At 43.3% G+C, this 18,273-nt stretch overlaps 1 protein-coding gene across 2 annotated transcripts in view; it reads right to left on the bottom strand.

Moving 5' to 3' along the window:
* The window catches only part of PLEK (pleckstrin), a 180,183-nt gene that overhangs the window by 23,846 nt on the left and 138,064 nt on the right, over positions 1–18,273 (bottom strand). For both annotated transcript variants that reach the window (XM_082250275.1, XM_082250274.1), the window contains one exon: positions 13,290–13,474. In XM_082250275.1, the coding sequence (XP_082106401.1) occupies positions 13,290–13,474 (185 nt within the window). The remainder of the gene's footprint in view (positions 1–13,289; positions 13,475–18,273) is intronic.

The raw sequence follows: 18,273 nt of genomic DNA, 5'->3' as shown, positions 1-18,273 counted from the left end.
AAGTAACTTTTTATATTCTTCCTATAGGTAAAACAACTGTACAACTGCAGAGGTTTTTACTTTTGTTTCTTCAGCCCCTACCCAGCCAATTAGAGCTGCACTAAATGAGGTGTGAAATAATAAGTGTACCACGCTATGGATAAATATATAATGCTAAAACCCAAATGCTGCTGCTCAGAAAATAGTGAAAACAATTTCTAAATATAAAAGTGCTAATACACAGCGCAGAAAGGTATATGATAAAATGATAGAATACTATCAAATAATATTAACAATATGTAACAGCAGATAATTATAAATATTAAGTGCAATGTGCAAAATGTGCAAGAAATTGCTATGAAAATAAATCCCAAACATGTGGGATACCCCTACCAGGGTATCACACTCATAGAAATGTGAAAAAAAGTTCCACGTGACAGTCCAATAAATATATGTACAGTATATATAGTGCAATCAGCAAGTGTCCAATAAAAATCCAAAAGTGCTTAGGTGCCAATGGAAAAGTGCAAAATCATGCCAGCAATCCAGTGCAGTGGTATGTGCCAATCTCCCCCCTTTGGATGTTCAACTTACCGGACTAAAATGACCCCTGGGCTATATAGCTGAAAGGGTCAAAAAGAGCTTGTGTCCCAGTAAGGAACCTGAGGAAAAATCCTTGGAGGTGAGGTATATATAGATCCCAACGGATATAATAGCCCGGTATGCATATATGTGTGAAAGGGAAAAAAGCTCACGATAGTGTCATTCCGTTATGTTAAATTTATTGATAATACACATAGAGTTACACTCACATTTTGTAGGATAAAATCAGGCCTTTAAAATGTATGGATGCGGATCCTGTATAGCTTTCTGGTGGCGGTGTACGCTCGGGATGGTTCCTTGGTCCCGGCGTGCGTTCCACCGCAACAGGAAGTGACGTATCGGTGACCGTGAAACTGGAAAGCCCCTACCCAGCCAATTAGAGCTGCACTAAATGAGGTGGTAAAGTGTATCTAAAGTCAAGAACAACTTTTTGACATATTGCAACTTAGCGTTCCTAAATGTGGTTGCTGCATTGGCTTTATTTTTTTTCTGTTTTATTTCAGTTCATTTTCACACCTGCTTTCCCAGTAAAACAACACTCACTCACCAGACTGTATAGAAGCAGCATTGTCACTTTAGACTGCTTGTTCCTGATTTGAATTTCAGAACACCTCCACCTCCTCATCTTTATACCAAAAGTGAGGAGGTGTTCTGTACTCTACAGAGACAACTGGCCATGATCAGGGGCTGACTGTCAACTTTCAGCCCAGGGGGCAAGTACAAACTATAGACCCCCGGTGCAGCGACTTGGCCCCCCTCCCTTCCACTCTCTCTCTTTCCTGCCTCCTCTTCACCTCCATTCCAGGCTGAAGGTCCGCTCCAGGTACTCTCTACTCACTGGCCGAATCTGGTTTCCCGACCTGACCAGCAGGGGCGGGAGCTGGGACAGCTCGGTTGGGGCTGGCTGGAGTAGGAGAGTCTCCAGTGGGGCATGGAACCGGCCTCTGCTCAGACCCAGCTTACACCATCCATGCTGGGGGGAGGGCTGCGCTCTTTCCTTGTCTTTATCCCTCACTCAGTAGGTCAGCGGTTGGGGCTTTTTACTTCTCTTCACAAGGAATCCTTTAGATATGTCTGTGGCAGAAGCAGTGCAGCCTTTTTATGGGGCATCAGAGTGGCCTGGGGGGGGGGCGCACTTGCCCCCCTGCCCACTGGACCAGTCCTCCCCTGGCCATGATGTTAGATAAGAACAGTGTATCACGGACAGGGAGCACAGGAAGTTATGAGCTCAATGGATTTCTGGCAGGATCAACAGGTAAGGGAAGCGAATAAGAAAAGTTCATTTTTGGATTTTACATACAATTTTAAGCTGACGTTTATTCTGCTTATTTTTTGCCTGGTTCTTACCTAATCCCTTCATCAACTTGTTAACTAAATATCTAAATTAAACCTTTCCATTTTCACTGCATGCCTAATTTTAGACCCAGTAATGTCAACGCTAGCTCTCTGTGCTTCTCTATGCAATGCAGGCAAATCATGGTGATATGGTGGGAGGGGCCAGCAGGGTGCTGTAAATAGCTTCCTGAAAACATCACATCATCCTGCTTCTCTACTCAGCTCAAGAGCCCACAACCCTAATGCAAGCAGTTGGCTGGCTCTTGGGAGGTGTTATGCAAATATTAAAAAGCCTTTATGGGTGGATGTCAGTCTGGAGGAGTGGGTGTTCCTTGGTAAATGATATTTGCATGCAATCCCCTCTGGGTAACATTCATATGCGATACTGAGCTTCTATGGTTAAAAGAACTGAAATCCAATGAATGAAAGAGGTGGGCCAAGGAGAATCAGACTAAGGTGGAGAGAGCTAGATGACATAGAAAATCCTTTGACCAGAAAATGAGGCTTGGATCTGACTGATTTGCTGCAATTTCACAGTGTGCATGAAATCAGAGTAAGCAACTTTAGTGCAGGAGAGGGGCCTGTGCAACTGTTAAAGACTGAAGATAGGGCTAGAGTTCGGGAATTGGAGTAAAGTGATTGTAAAGTTAAAAAAAAAAAAAAGAACAAACATGTCCATACTTATCTGCGTTGTGCAATGGAACTGCACAGAGCGCCTATGAACCTCCTTTTCTTGGGCTTTTGGCGCCTCCTCCCTGTCCAGTGCCGCCATGGGAAGCTGCTTCCCACGGGGGCACTCGTGCATTCTCACTCCCTAGCCCCGCTCCCTCATCATTGGCTTTGATTGACAGCACTGGGAGCCAATGGCTCCCAGGGCCCCAGCAAAGCCAGCGAGACGGAAAGTGAGGGGAGAGAAGAGCTGCAGATGTGCCACGGCACTGGATCGAATGAGGGCTCAGGTAAGTAAAAAGGGGGGGGGTGAGGGGGGATGTCGATGCCTAAACATTTTTTACCTTAATGCAAGGAATGCATTAAAGTAAAAAATGTTTTGGCTTTAGAACCACTTTAAGGTATTTACAGCCACAGGAAAATGTTTGTCAAATAGATTTTCCAAACGGATTGCTATTGTTTTCCTCAGACAATTTCTGTAACACTTCCTCTCCAAAAGCAAAACCATGCTTCACCCAGACGGAACTTCCATGTTTGTATAAGAATACTCACTTGGTTACTGGATGGTACAACCAGCCACGGTCTCATTTGTGAAGGCACTTTTACCACCACAGGTGTCTGAGCCCACATACACAGAGTTGTCCATTAGCAGATGAAGTGGAGGAAGTAGGCATAGACACATTGCTATTTGTATTTGTTTGGAATTTGGTTTGCACATTAGTTGTTTTCCCAATACAAATAAAACCAGCAAAGAACACAAAAATTACAAAGTCCCATTAAGTAACAAAGCCTTTTGGTAACAATATATCTCAGCCGACACAAAACTCTCATTGTGTAAGAAGGTTTGAGAGCTTTCATAGTGTTTATGATGTCATGCCCTTTTCACCTGATAGTGTCGGGCCCTGGCAATTGGCTGCTAATGCCTGAGCACTGCACCAGGGGAGGAGGTCCCATGCTTCCCCATACTTATATATTATTATATTATTAGTATTTTGTGGAAGCTGCAACAGAGGAAGAATTAGCAAAGTACCAGTAATGGAGTCAATGTGAGTGGTAGGCTTGCAAGGGACCCATTCCTCTGCTTGCTTTGAAACACGTTATCCATCTGGTTTGGCTTTTTTTGGGTCTTCTCAGCCACTATCCACACTGTGGTCTCGTGGACATCACATCCGGCCAAGTGGTGGCATCACTTTCCGGTTGCAGACAGCTTCCACACACACCAGTATCTTTGACTGGAGAACCCCGCAGGTTAATTATAAGCGCTACTTTGGTGCTTTTTTGGGGTCACCGTGCAGGCAATCTACAACCGGATCCTGTTCTCCACATCCCACCAGGAGATATAACCACGGGTCCACTGAGAAAGTATTGTTACACCCATGAGCCTATACCACAATATGGCGGTTGTTTTATATATTGTTACACAATTTTGTTACTAATAAAGACTTACTTTTATTCCTCAATATTGGACAGCATTGTTTTTTAACCCCTTCTTGGACAAGTTTTTTCCACATCACTGGCTACTAATCGGTGCTCTTCTTCAGAGCGTTGTTTCCATTTTTGTTTTTTTGGTTTGTATTACTTTGCTTTCATTCCCAGGAGGTTTATACAGCTGCATATGACACTCGTTGGTCCACTCTGCTCTATAGGGCTTAGCCCTGCTCTGTTTTTTACACAGATGCTTCAAGAAATATCCTTCTCTTTGATTAGGATAGAGATCTTCTATAAGGAAAATGTGGACTGAAAGCTATATTTAAATCTTTGAATACACTAGTGGGTTGAATCTTCACATGGCTTGTAGCCAGAGATAATATGGAGTTTTCTACACTTTTCTTGTGTTCCTTCTCCTCCAATAAGCCATGACTGTTTCATGCATAGAAACGAGACACTATTAGCTGTTAGTTTGATGTTGAACTGTATAACTACATTCAGATCAGCGGTAACAGAAAACAGGAAGTACAAGCAATGCAATATTACCATAGAGTAAATTACAATAGAGTCAGTGTATTTGTATAAAAACTCCATAACATCTCCCTTTTTTTTTCATTCAATCCAAAATGTGTAAGCAGCCGAAAAACAGATCCTGAACAGTCTTAAACATAACATACTGTGTTACTGGTAGATACACTACATATTGAGTCTATTTGGCCGTCTTGAAACCTGACTGTTGCACAAGGCCACAGTGATTTTCTCTAGGGAATGCAGTTAAGCTCCAGAAGGTGTTGAAGAGCTGCTCTCTTTCCCGGCTGGTGTGTTTGGCACAGAAGAACTTACTGGTAAATATGGCCTCATTATGTCATCCTCATGGTATCCTTCGGATATAACAGTAGTATTGTCACTGCCTTGCTTACGTGGTCCAGTAGGACAAGGGGCATTGAGAACCTCGGGAGGATAATGTGCATGATTCTCATAGGCTTGTGCTGTGAGCTGTTCTGCCATTCGCAGGTCCACTCAATTGCGGCGGTAGAGACTGCCTTCCACATTTACAAGATATGTGCGAGGAGCAACCCTCTGAATGCAGGAGACCAGTCTCCAGCAATCAGTTCTGTCACCAGGCATCGGCTTCATACGGACTGGCTCTCCAATGCTTGGTTCAGGTAAGTCTTTGGCAGACACATCATATGTCAGTTTGCAGATCTGTTTCCTACGTTGCAGTTTCTCTAGTACACTTGTAAGCACACAAGGTTCAAGCAACTTGTTTGTCACGGCTAATGAAGTCTTCAGTCTCCTTGACATCAAGCACTGTGCAGGACTACTGTCCATGCCTTAGGTTGGGGTGTTCCTCCAATGTACAATGGCTTTCCACAGGTCATTACCATCATATTGTGACTTCTTGCAAAGAGTCTTTACTATCTTTACAACTGATTCAGCTTTGCCATTAGCTTGTGGGTGTTGCGGGGATGAGGTAAGATGCTCAAACCCCCAATCTGTAGAGAACCATCAGAATTGCTCACATGAAAATTGAGTTCCATTATCCAAGAATACTCTGTCCAGCCATAACATGCAAACTGTACTTTAAAAATCTCGATTGTAGTTTCAGCATACAGGTCAAGACGGTGCTCAATCTCCCAAAAGTCAGAAGAGTAATCCACAATCAGTAGAAAATTTTGCCCAGCATAATTCAGTAAATACATACTTACAATTTGCCAAGGTGAGCAGCACGTGACATCATGGGTTCTATCTGTTGTGCCTGTGCAAATTCATTGCATGCTGAGCAATGGCTAACAAAATCTCTAATCTCATTTTGCATGTTGGGCCAGTAAAGGGTATCTCGTGCCTGCCTGTAGCATGCTTCTCTACCAATGTGACTGGCATTAATTCTTGTCAACTTCTCCAATCTTAGAGATTTAGGAATGAATACTCTTTGCCCCTTGTAAAGTATGCCTTCCTGAATGCCGATTTCATCTCTGAAAGTCCAATATCATCTCACAAGCAATGGCATTTCCACCTTTGAATCTGGCCAACCATTCAGAACAACAGATTTAGGTGCATGCGAACTCTGGTCAATTCCTGTGTACTGTTTTATCTTAAGAAAACGCTGGTCTGTGACATTTAGATAGTCTGAATGATTGATCTGTGACAGGACATTTAGGTCCTGTTGAACATTGCAAACTGTGTGTTGTGCACATTTAGATGTGCCACCTGCTGCTGTAGCTCTGCTAAGTGTCACTTATGTACATTTCAGGTCTAGGTTTATAGACAACATTTAGACAATAGTTTTGAAATGTGAGCAACATGCTCTGTAGGTGTGTGGGTGCACACAAAAGTGGTTTCTTGAAAATAGATATCAAAAGGCTTATGGTAAGTTTTTGCCGGGATCTCGTCACGACCATAGAGGTAGTGATGAAAGCGCTGGCAGGAAACACAATATACTCGGACATTCCTTTCTGATTTGAGCGTAGTTTTTCTCAGCAGGGGTCAGTGCCCTTGAAGCGAATGAGATAAGCTTGCCAGGTGACAATAGGTAAGACCCAAGTCTACTTTGGCTCGCATCACTTTGAACAGGTTACAGGTTTTGCAACATCATAATACTTTAGGACAGGTGTATCTATGACCAAACATTTTATTTCCTGCACTGCATTATCATGTTAAGGGAGCCAATACCAAACCGTATCTTTGTCCAAAAGCCTTCTCAATGGCTCACATACTTCTGAGAGACATGGTAGGAGTTTTGCTAAATAGGTAAAAAATCCTTTGAAGCGCTGCAAGGATTTCACATTAGATGGCTGTGGCATATCCAGTATAGCCCTGGTTTTTTCTGGGTCAGCCTTCAAACCCCTTAAAGATAGTATATGTCTATTGAAGCAGACCTCTTTGACCCTGAAGTACAGTTTTTTCTTGTCAAGTCGTAGTTTCACCTGCCTACAACGATTCATTAAGTCCAGCAGTTTGCTATCATGATCTTGCTCTGCTTCTTCATCCGAATCCCACCAACCTACCACAAGTATGTCATCAACAATTGGTTCAATACCATTGAGTCCAGGCAACAGTTCATGTTGTTTATGTTGATACACCTCTGGTGCAACTGATACACCGAAAGGCAGTTTGAGCCACCTTTATGGCACTTTTCCACTGCAAGTACCGGCTAGTACCGGCTCGGCTCTACTCGGCCCTGCTTGGCCCGGTTTGCTTTTCCACTGCGGTACCGCATGGTATAGTGTCGGAACGGTTCGGTACGGTACGGTATAGGTTTGCTTTTCCACTAAAGTAGTACTAAAGTTAAGTGGGTGGGATAACAATGGGGTGGGTGGGATTCTCTGACCAATCAGTGGCTAGTAGTGACTGCATGCAAAGGATTGTGGGATATGGTACCAGTTTGGTACCTGTTGGAACCACAATCGAGTAGGTACTGTTTTTTCAGAGCCGTACCGTACCGTTCGGTTCCACGCAGTGGAAAAGCAAACCTATACCGTACCGTACCGAACCGTTCCGACCCTATACCATGCGGTACCGCAGTGGAAAAGCACAAAAGCGTGCCGAGCCGGTACGGTTCTATGCAGTGGAAAAGCGCCATTAGATGCCCCAGGGAGTCCAGGATGTTGTCATGTAGCTACTTGCAGTATCCAACTTACATTGTAAAAATGCATCCGGGGCATCAACAAGCATGAACAGTCGTGCCTTTGGCAGCTTGTAGAAAACATCCTCAAGGGTTGGCATGATGTAATGAGATTACCTCAATGCCTAGATCAAGAATTTGGGAACTATGCATATTCTCAGTTCATCAGGCTTTTTTACAATCACCATGTTACTTATCCAATCAGTTGGTTCAGTCACTGGTGCTAAATGTCCTTCAGCCATATTAATTCACTTCAATACCATATTTGCAAGTTGCCGACTTTTTTTTAAGCATGTAACAAAGTTATCAAGAGATTCTCCCTTTTCCTGTTTGCGGCATCCAAACACATATCTTTCATAAATTACATTTTTAGTAGGTTTGAAATAAGCTTCCAGTGCATCTAAAATGGCTTGCTGCTCTCCCGTGAGGTTCACATTGTGGCAATGCACATGTCTGCATTCTCTGCCCAAGACTCTTCTCTAAGTTGCTGCCTGCACTGCTGCAGGTTTCTTATTCAACACTGTAGCCAGGGAAAAATCCTCAAACTCAGCTCTTTATGTTTCCCAGTTGCTGCTCTGTCCCCACTGATTGTCATCCCCTCCGGGAGAGGAATATAATTTATGGCAGCCATATAGTCGGCTAGTCTCAAAATTCTCAAATATCAGAAAATGCACGTAACTCTTAAAACAGAACTGTATCGCAAAGCTGCTGTATTCCAAGCAAGGGGCTCCGTCCTAATTCCAGTCACTTCTGACACCATGTTTTATGCATAGAAATGAGACACTGCAAGCTGGTACTTTGAGGAGTCCTGTTGAACTGCATAACTACATCAGGTTCAGAGGTAACAGGACACAGGAAACAGGAAGTACAAGCAACGCAATATTACCATAGAGTATATTTACAATAGAGTCACTGTATTTGTATAATAACTCCAAAACCAATGACAGCTTTCACTTTCTTGCTATATCATTCCCAAATTTTGTACTTATTTTACATCATTGAGAACCTGACAGGAAATGTGATACCTTCATCTTACTTTTTGATAGTTGTAGATAAATTGAAACTAGGAATTCTGCCAGGTCTTCTCACCAATGCAAGTGCCAATACAAAAAGGAAGAAAGTCTGCAGTTCACTCTGCCAACAGCTTCTCAAATAAGAAGCCTCAAAGGGCAAGGGGTGGTCTTTAATGAGGAAAAGAAATTGAAATCTCTGTGAAGAAAATTTCCGGTATCTGCTAACTATAATGTGTTATACTTTTGCTGTACTGCATAAGATGAACACGATAATTCCAGCCTAAAATTGTCCTGATTGTAGATCTGTTATGGTACTCTCAGAATCCCTGCAAGGACTTTCAGAATCTCCACCATGACCTCCAGAATCTATGCCAGGACTTCCAATGGTTCTTGCAGAATCCCTGCCAGGACTTCTAAGTGCACTCCCAAAATCCTTGCCACATGTTCCAGACTTCCATGAAACAACCCTGGGTGTTACCTCCGATCAAAAGTATATTTATACTCCAGCCCTGGAAGGGGCAGGTGCTGTGTCCTCTTGCCAGCTACCCTACTTTGTTCAAAAGAGCTACACTACTGATTGCCTGTTTCCTTGCCGAGCTGAATTAACCTGACTACTCTCTTGCCTGCCACTTGCCCAAGACCTTTGCTCGAGCCTGACCACTCTCTTTCCTGCTGCCTGCCCATAACCTCTATCTGGATCTGACTACTCTTTTGCTTAATCTTTTGTGTACAGTCTCCACACTGTAGCTGTTCTGTTCAAGCTACCCCCATGGTGGAGCACTTCAGAGGGCCATGATTTGGTGACAGCTTGCAGCAAAGTAAACTGGGCCAGCTAGGGTTCTTACTCATCTCCACCATTAGGAGCTCTGCGGAAGACTAGCCTTTTATGTAGACTCTGCATCTCAAAAGAGTCTGTCTCACTTGTCATCATAACAAGATCTCGCACTGTATCTGTACTAATGTTTTTTCAGTAGAAGTCCTAAAGATAGTTCCTACTAAAGTTCTCAGCAATATGGCCTTTTTTTGCCTTTAACATTTCTGGGTTCTTATATTCTTGATTTTACTGTGTCAAAATATGAGAGTCTGGCCAAAAGAAGATTGCTTTCCTTATGTTATATTCATACATGTTATATTCATACATGTTATATTCATACACCATATCTGGGGACATAAAACATTTTCTCGGGTAGGACCCTTTCACAGGCATTACAATCTGGTCTGCCTTTTAGGTTTTCAGGCAGACCTGATCAGATGCTCCACACAGTACTATGAACAAGTGGATGTAAACAGACCTGTGATGACTCTATGACCAAACAGATCCGCCTACCTCCAAGTACTTTGTATATCCAGGTCTGAAAAAAAAATGAAAAAGGCTGCGTCTTTTTTTATTTTTGCAGGCCACGGATGTAAAAAAAAAAAAAACTGACATCTGTCTTGTTCAACTCAGATCCCCTGCTGATTAGAGTGAACCCCACTCCATGTGAAAGGACCCTAAAGACCAAATAAACCCACTTTTTTAATACATGGATGTAATTGAATGTCTGATTTAAAAGTACAGCATGTTTAGATTTATCTCTTTTTTTATCAGTGTGTTAGTGCTGATAAAGTCTCCTTTGCTGGCAGTACAATAAAGATTAGGGGTCGTTTCACATTATTTTCCGACACAGGAAAGTGCATTTCTGTGCGATTCACACCACATTCAAAGCACAGTCTATTTGCGATCTGCAGCGGGTGTCAATAATAAGTTAATGACGCCCCAAACACAGGTCACAAACACAGTGCGTTTGCCTGCACTGAATTGCATGGTACAAAAAGTACCATGCAATCCGGTTGCTGTGTGTTTCTAAAAGTCGTGCATGCATTACTTTTGGTGTGGTGCAGTGCGATTTTAACCCATTCAAAATGCATGTGCTGAAATCGCACCACACAGAACCGCATGTAAATCGGCATGATATGAACTGGCCCTTAGACCATCGCTGTTCCAGGAATACCCAGTGGTCTGAAACTCCCTCTGCACAGTGCTCCAATGAAGAACACTGCTCAGGGAACCTGATCACTGTTAATTGGAACATGCAGCACTAACACAATAATAAGAAGACGACACATGCCTGACACATTACATTTAAGGATGCCTGACTACATCTGTGTATATAAACATGTAAGTAATTTTATTATTTGTTTTAATCTGTAACTTTCTTTAAAATAATATCTGATGATCCTGCCATAAAAATCCTTGTTCAGGATCAGGATTTTCTTTTTAAAGGGTAACAACGCTCCCTTATTTTCCAATTTTGCTGCTGTGTTGTCATCCTACTAACTTTGCAAATCTAGACTTTGCAATTTTTGCCACTCTTATTTTCAGAACTTTTTATATTCTGTAACATTTGATGGTGACTGACCATTGGTGGACTGCAGTTTTCAAATCTTTCCACAGATTTTCAATGGGGTTTAAGTCTGGTTTCTGACTAGGCCATGCAAAGACATTCACCTTCTTTTACTTCAACCACTGTGTGGTCATTTTTGCTGTGTGTTTTGGGTCATTGTCATGTTGGAAGGTAAATTTTCTTCCCATTGACATTTTTCTGGCAGAGGGCAGCAGATTTTCCTCAAGAATCTGACAGTATTTTGCCCCATCCATTTTTTCCTTCTATCCTGACAAGTGCTCCAGTCCCTGCTGCAGAGAAACACCCCTATAACAGGATATTACCACCTCCATGCTTTACTGTGCCAGACATATAGTTTGGTGTTGAGGCCAAATATTTAAACTTTAGTCTCATCTGACCATAACACCTTTTTCCATGTGGCCTCAGAATCTTCAAGGTGCGTTTTGGCAAAGCTCAGTTGTGACTGCATGTGGCCTTTCTTGAGGAGTGACTTTTTCTTGCAACCCTCCTATACAAGCCACATTTGTGAAGAATTTGTGATATTGTTGTCACACAATGACCACTCTTTGTCATGAATTCCTGCAACTGCTTCAGAGTTGCAGTAGACCTCTTGGTATAACTCTCTGACCAGTTTCCTCCTCGCTCTTTCATCCAGTTTGGAGCGACTTCCTGATCCAAGGACAGTCTGTGTTGTACCAAATATCTTCCCCATCTTAATAATAAACTTTACCCTGCTTCTTGATAAACCCCCTGTAAATTTTTTGTATCCATCTCCTGACTTGTGCCTGTCCACAACTTTATTCCGGAGATCTTTTGACAGTGCCTTGCCACCCATAGATAAAAGTTTGCTTCAGTTGCACTACTAGGGACTGAAATGCTCCAGGAAAGCTATTTTCCTGCTGAGCTAATAAAAATGAGAGCAGGTTATCACAGTTGAATGTCAAATGGCTGTGTGTGCCATTGAGAAGGTTATTAGCTACACCTGATTGAGTTTACATGTCCTTTTTAGGAGGGGGTGATTATTTTTCCAACTCGCTAATTCTGTTTTTTGAATTAAAAAAAAAAAAAATATATAGATAGATAGATAGATAGATAGATAGATAGATAGATAGATAGATAGATAGATAGATAGATAGATAGATAGATAGGTAGATAGATTTTATATCTTTCACTTGGATGCTATAAATTGTGAATACAGTTGGATAAAACAAAAACTGTGTCTGTCTTCATTTCAGGCTGCAAAGCAACAAAATGTGATTCTTTTAAAGTGAGGTGATTCTTTCCTGTATTCACTATTAGATATATACACTATATTTTACAAAGTATTGGGACGCCTGCCTTTACACGTACATACAACTTTAATGGCATCCCAGTCTTAGTCTGTAAAGTTCAATATTGAGTTAGTTGGCCCACCCTTTGCAGCTATAACAGCTTCAACTCTTCTGGGAAAGCTGTCCACAAGGTTTAGAAGTGTGTCTATGGGAATGTTTGACCATTCTTTCAGAAGCGCATTTGTGAGATCAGCCACTGATGGCAGGATTTTGTGCAGGCCAGTCAAGTTCCTCCACCCCAAACTTGCTCATCCATGTCTTTATGGACCTTGTTTGTGCACTGGTCCAAATCATTTGGTGGAGGGAGGGGTTATGGTGTGTGGTTGTTTTTCAGGGGTTGGGCTTGGCCCCTTAGTTCCAGTGAAGGGAACTCTTAAGGCGTTAGCATACCAAGACATTTTTGACAATTTCATGCTCCTAACTTTGTGGGAACCGTTTTGGGATGGTCCCTTCCTGTTCCAACATGACTGCACACCAGTGCACAAAGCAAGGTCCATAAAAACATGGATGAGTGAGTTTGGAGTGGAGGAATTTGAGTGGCCTCTGATAGGCTGTCCTCCTAAACATTGTGGACAGCCTTCCCAAAAGAGTTAGAAGAGTTGAAGCTGCTATATCTGCAAAGGGTGGGCCAACTCCGTATTGAACCCTATTGACTAAGACTGGGATGCCATTAAAGTTCATGTGGCAGGGAGGTAAAGGCAGGCGTCCCAATACTTGTGGTAATATAGTGTGTGTGTGTATATATGTGTATATATATATATGTGATTTTCTTTTTTTATGGTGGGTTTTTACAATACAAGTACAGTACAATACAATGATTTAGCAAACTGAATTTCATATAGTTAATGTCTTTGTCTGCTTTAAGAGTACCTCCTTAAACCACACGCTTTGTGATTATAATAATTATACAAAATATACTCACAAAGTAATATAATGCTTCTGTAGTATCCAGAAAAGTTGTTTCTGCCAAGCCTTCAGCAGCATTTTTGGACACGTCTCCTGCAGGTTGAAGATGGCCTTCGTTAAGTAAGGCAGAAGCCAAGAGGAGACCTTCTTGGCGGTTTCTGACCGAGTTGCTTGATTCTAACCAGTCAATTACACAAGTACCTAGTTTGATAAGGAGAATTGAGATGTGATGATGAACATCTAATTGTTTATTACTGACAAAATGACAATTAGACATATAGGTTTCCCCTTTTTTGATCCTTAATCTAAGTCGGTCTCTGCTGTATGTTCTACATAAGTTAAAAAAAGATCACAGGATGTATTTTTAGAACATTACTGTATGCTGATGACTTTGTAATAATGTATGTTTACAATATTAAAAGCTCTATCTTTAATTTAACCCCCACATATTTGAGATGTTTGATTACCATAGAGTGTGCTACGTGGACATTTTTGGATGTTTTTAACCCTATAGTAATTCTTAGTTACTTGGGTGTTTGGATGAATTTCTATATTTGTATCTATTAAGGAATATACTGTATTTCAATGAAAATTTTTGTGACTGTATTTCAGCTTTAAGGATTTTTTTCATCTCTTGTATATTGTATATGTAGAGCCCTCCTCTAGTTAGGCTGCTAGGCTAAATTTACTTTTTGCCTTTACTGTAGTGAGTGGAGAAGTGATCTATTGCAGTGATCTATTGGTTTTGTCTAGGGTTTCCTTAGCTTGGCGTTTGATTTCTCTTACCTGCTTCTGGAAGAAGCTTTCAGAATATAGGGCATTAAGATTCAAATAACCAGCATGAATATTTATCACAATCCAGCCAATCCCTGCAAGGAAGCATCCAGAAGGTGGCTGGGGATGTGAAAATTGTTTGGGAGGAATGAGCAGAGTGCGCTTTCCTCTCTAGAGAGGGTTCCAGTCCTCCTGGGGCTGCTGCTCCTGGGGGAAAGCTACTGCGACAAGGAATTTAATTCTGTGTCTCAGCAGGAGCTGGACTGAGGACCTGGAGAAGACTGCTAATGGAATTTTTCATGGAGGGCATTATCCTTAAGTCTTGGTCTGGAGAAAGGATCTTTTATTTCCCTCATTGAGGGCCTACCTGTGCATGCTGGGTGGCAGACAGCTCCGGTGAGTAAAGACATTGCTGTGAACTTTTTGGTTGTGCAAGTGCTAAAAGGGAACCACGTACCAGAGGATGCTATCGGACAGGGACTTCTCCTATAAAGTCCTAGATATACTGGCCATCCCCTGTTACCTCCAGGAAAGGTTGCTATATAGATTAGTGAGACATTTGTCCTCCCAAAGATAGCTATTATTGTCTTGGAGTATGCTGTGACCATGAATGCCTTTCCTGTTCAAATTCTTCAGCAATAAATTCTAAAAAGACATCCCCCTAGACTAAGCCTGAATTTTCAGTATGCATGAAACTATGCAGGTTACTGGCAGCCTCTGTACTATTGTGTAAGATCTGGTTATATTCTCAGCTGCCCCTCTGGGGGTAAACGCTACATATACACTATATTACCAAAAGTATTGGGACGCCTGCCTTTACACCAACATGAACTTTAATGGCATCCCAGTCTTAGTCTGTAGGGTACAGAATTGAGTTGGCCTACCCTTTGCAGCTATAACAGCTTCAACTCTGGGAAGGCTGTCTACAAGGCTTAGGAGTGTGTACATGGAATTTTTACCTTTCTTCAAGAAGCGCATTTGTAAGATCAGGCACTAATGTTGGACAAGAAGGCCTGGCTCGCAGTCTGGGCTCAAATTCATCCCAAAGGTGGTCTATTGGGTTGAGGTCAGGACCAGTGGCGGCGCATTCATAGGAGCCACAGGGACGCCGCCCCTCCTAAAGTTTTGACCAATAGGAAAGCTAATCATAGAACAATTTATTTTAAAAATAAATGATAATATGACTAATATGATTAAAAATAAACAGATCTGTGTGTGTGCAGTGCACAGTGCGGGGTGCTGGACTAATAGAAGTCTATTATGTTCCTAAATTTTTAACAAGCACATGATTAGAGCCTGAGGCTCTAATTGGCTTCTTTTACGTTGTCCTGAGCACTGCGCCCCCAAACCCTCCACAAATCAAAATTTGCCATTGCGTCACTTCCGGTTCCTCATACTGGCCAACCAGGGGCTAAAGATTTTGAACACAGAAGCCTCTGGGTATCAGGGGAGCCATGACAGCCCAGCCTGGAGACTCTGTTTGCAGGTAAGGGGTTTGTTTGCACCCCCCAAACATTTTGTATCACCAGCCGCCACTGGTCAGGACTCTGTGCAGGCCAGTCAAATTCCTCCACCCCAAACTCGCTTATTCATATCTTTATAGACCTTGCTTTGTGCATTGGTCTAAATCATTTGGTAGAGGGGAATTATGATGTGGGGTTGTTTTTCAGGGGTTGGGCTTGGCCTCTTAGTTACAGTAAAGGGAACTCTTAAGGCGTCAGCATACCAAGACATTTTGGACAATTTCATGCTCCCAACTTTGTGGGAACAGTTTGGGGTTGGCCCCTTCCTGTTCCAACATGACTGTGAACCAGTGCACAAAGCAAGGTCCATAAAGACATGGATGAGTGAGTTTAGGGTGAAGGAACTTGACTGGCCTGTACAGAGTCCTGACCTCAATCCGATAGAGCACCTTTTTTTGATGAATTAGAGCACAGGCTGCGAGCCAGGCCTTCTCTCCACCATCAGTGTCCCATAAATGCGCTTCTGGAAGAATGGTCAAACATTCCCATAGACTCACTTCTAAACATTGTGGACAGCCTTCCCAGAAGGGTTGAAGCTGTTATAGCTGCAAAGGGTGGGCCAACCCAACATTGAACCCTACAGACTAAGATTGGGATGCCATTAAAGTTCATGTGGGTGTAAAGGCAGGCGTCCAAATACTTTTCCTGACAGACTCCATGGCAGCATACGTTCGGGTAGGCCCCGCCTCCTCTCCTACCTCATAGGACCCCACTCCCATAAATCTTTGCTCCCTTTCAGCATCAGTGTTCTTTTTTCGTCCTCCTCATTCATACATGTGATGTTCCTACTAAATACGGTCCTATATACACGGAAGCAGGATTGGGTCTTGGAGCCTCCGCTAAGCCCTGGCTATTAGCAGGGTATGGAGGGGGCAATAGAAGAGACCCTTTGCAGGGAGCTCTGTGGTCTGGCCGAGAGAGCCCTACTGCGGTGGGTGGCCCATCTTTGCCCTAAGATTCAGCTGGTGGTGCGTCTCTGGACCCGTCTCTGCTCCGGGCAGGGTGGTAAGCCCTGTTATGGGACCATTTTCTATCTTAATTATGTGTTTTACTTCCTGGTCATGTACTATTTGCTTTCCTTCCCCTGTCAGGCATTGTTTTATTTCATCTCATAGTTTTGTAGCAATCCTCATACTGTAGGTGTGTTTTGTAGCTTTCCCCTTTTGTCTAGTCGCCAGGAAATGTTCCGTTTTACCTTATCCCTCCGGTATCGGCAGCGGCCGCCATCCTGGCCGCGTCTTCCGGGTTGCGCCGTCGTCTGCGCATGCGCAGTAGCTGCCGGCGGGGTTGGGATGGTGCGCGTGCGCGGGATGACGCGTGACGTCACTCGCGCATGCGCAGTGCCGCTCACGGACCGCAGAGCGGTCTATTTAAACAGCAATAGTGTCAGAAACTGGTGGGACGGTCGGTTGGTGTTATAGCCTCCCCCAGTTTCTGGCTTGTCATTGTAGGTAAGTGGCCATACTTATAATGATTTTTAATCATGTTGTCCGCTAGGATTCTATAGCCAATAGCCTGCCTTTCTTTTACATGCTAGCTGATAGAGCCCTGTCTGTTGAAGAGTATGGATACTTCTCCGCCCCCTAGTGGCCAGCCCGCTCATACAAGGTATGTGCTGGGCAATTTTTGGGGATAGGGAAACTACAGGTTCCTTTAGCTGATGTCTTTTCCCTGTCCTATATGTCTGTCTCCAGCTCTTCTAGGTCTGACCAGCAGCCTCATACACGCACTGAAGACAGACATTCTAAATCGCACCACCGGCGCTCCTCGTCTAGGTCCAGACGCAGCTCTCCCCACGATAAGGGACGCAGTGGTCAGTCATCTTCCAAGCATCATGGCCACTCAGAGCGTCCACATGGGAAGAAGTGTTGGGGGTGTAGTACCCTAATAACAGATGGATCCTCTTTGTGTAAACCCTGCTATGCCCAAGCTACGGGTGAACGAGAAAAGTCGGACCAACATATCGAGGAAGTTGTGCGTAGAGTCCTGAAAGACTCTCTTGCTGAGCTACACAGACCAAGTACTGCTGCGGGACCATCCCGCTCTCCTGAAAGAGATTTTTTATTTCAGGATCCGTCTGATTCTCCTCAACCCAACCATCCTTCCATTCTTCCTTCGGATTCGGAATCTGATTCGGATGACTCCGGTACTGGGTTTGAGTTCAACCTTGTCTCTCCTTTAGTCAAGGCAGTGAGAGAGGCCCTTGAATGGGAAGATCCGGCTGTTTCCTCCCCGAAGCAGAAAAAGTTCTTTAAACAGTTGTGCAAAGAGCGTTTGAACTTTCCCTTTTTAGGGGAACTGGGAGATATCATTTCTGAAGAGTGGAGCAAGGTGGAGAAGAAAAATTCCTTGACCACAAAAATGGCAAAACTGTACCCGTTCAAACAGGAGGAGGTAAAACACCTCGAGTCCCCTCCTTTGGTGGATGCAGCGGTGATGCGACTAGTGAAGCATGTCACTCTTCCATTGGAGGATACGGTATCTTTTAGAGATCCTTTGGATAGAAGGATTGACGCCGATCTCAAACGGGCGTATCTTTCAGCTGGTATGGCCTGCAAACCAGCATTGGCTCTGGCTACAATTTCGAAGGCCATGGAAGTTTGGATCAACGCACTGGATGACACTCTTAGAGGTATCTCGGAGGAAACTCTTCAACGTTCTCCGATACAGGAGTTGAAGATGGCTGCGGGCTTCTTGGGGGAG

The sequence above is a fragment of the Pelophylax lessonae genome (genome assembly GCF_965119305.1).
Source record: "Pelophylax lessonae genome assembly, chromosome: 3".
NCBI classification, from domain to species: Eukaryota; Metazoa; Chordata; class Amphibia; order Anura; family Ranidae; genus Pelophylax; species Pelophylax lessonae.
This window is presented reverse-complemented; position numbering and strand designations above follow the sequence as displayed.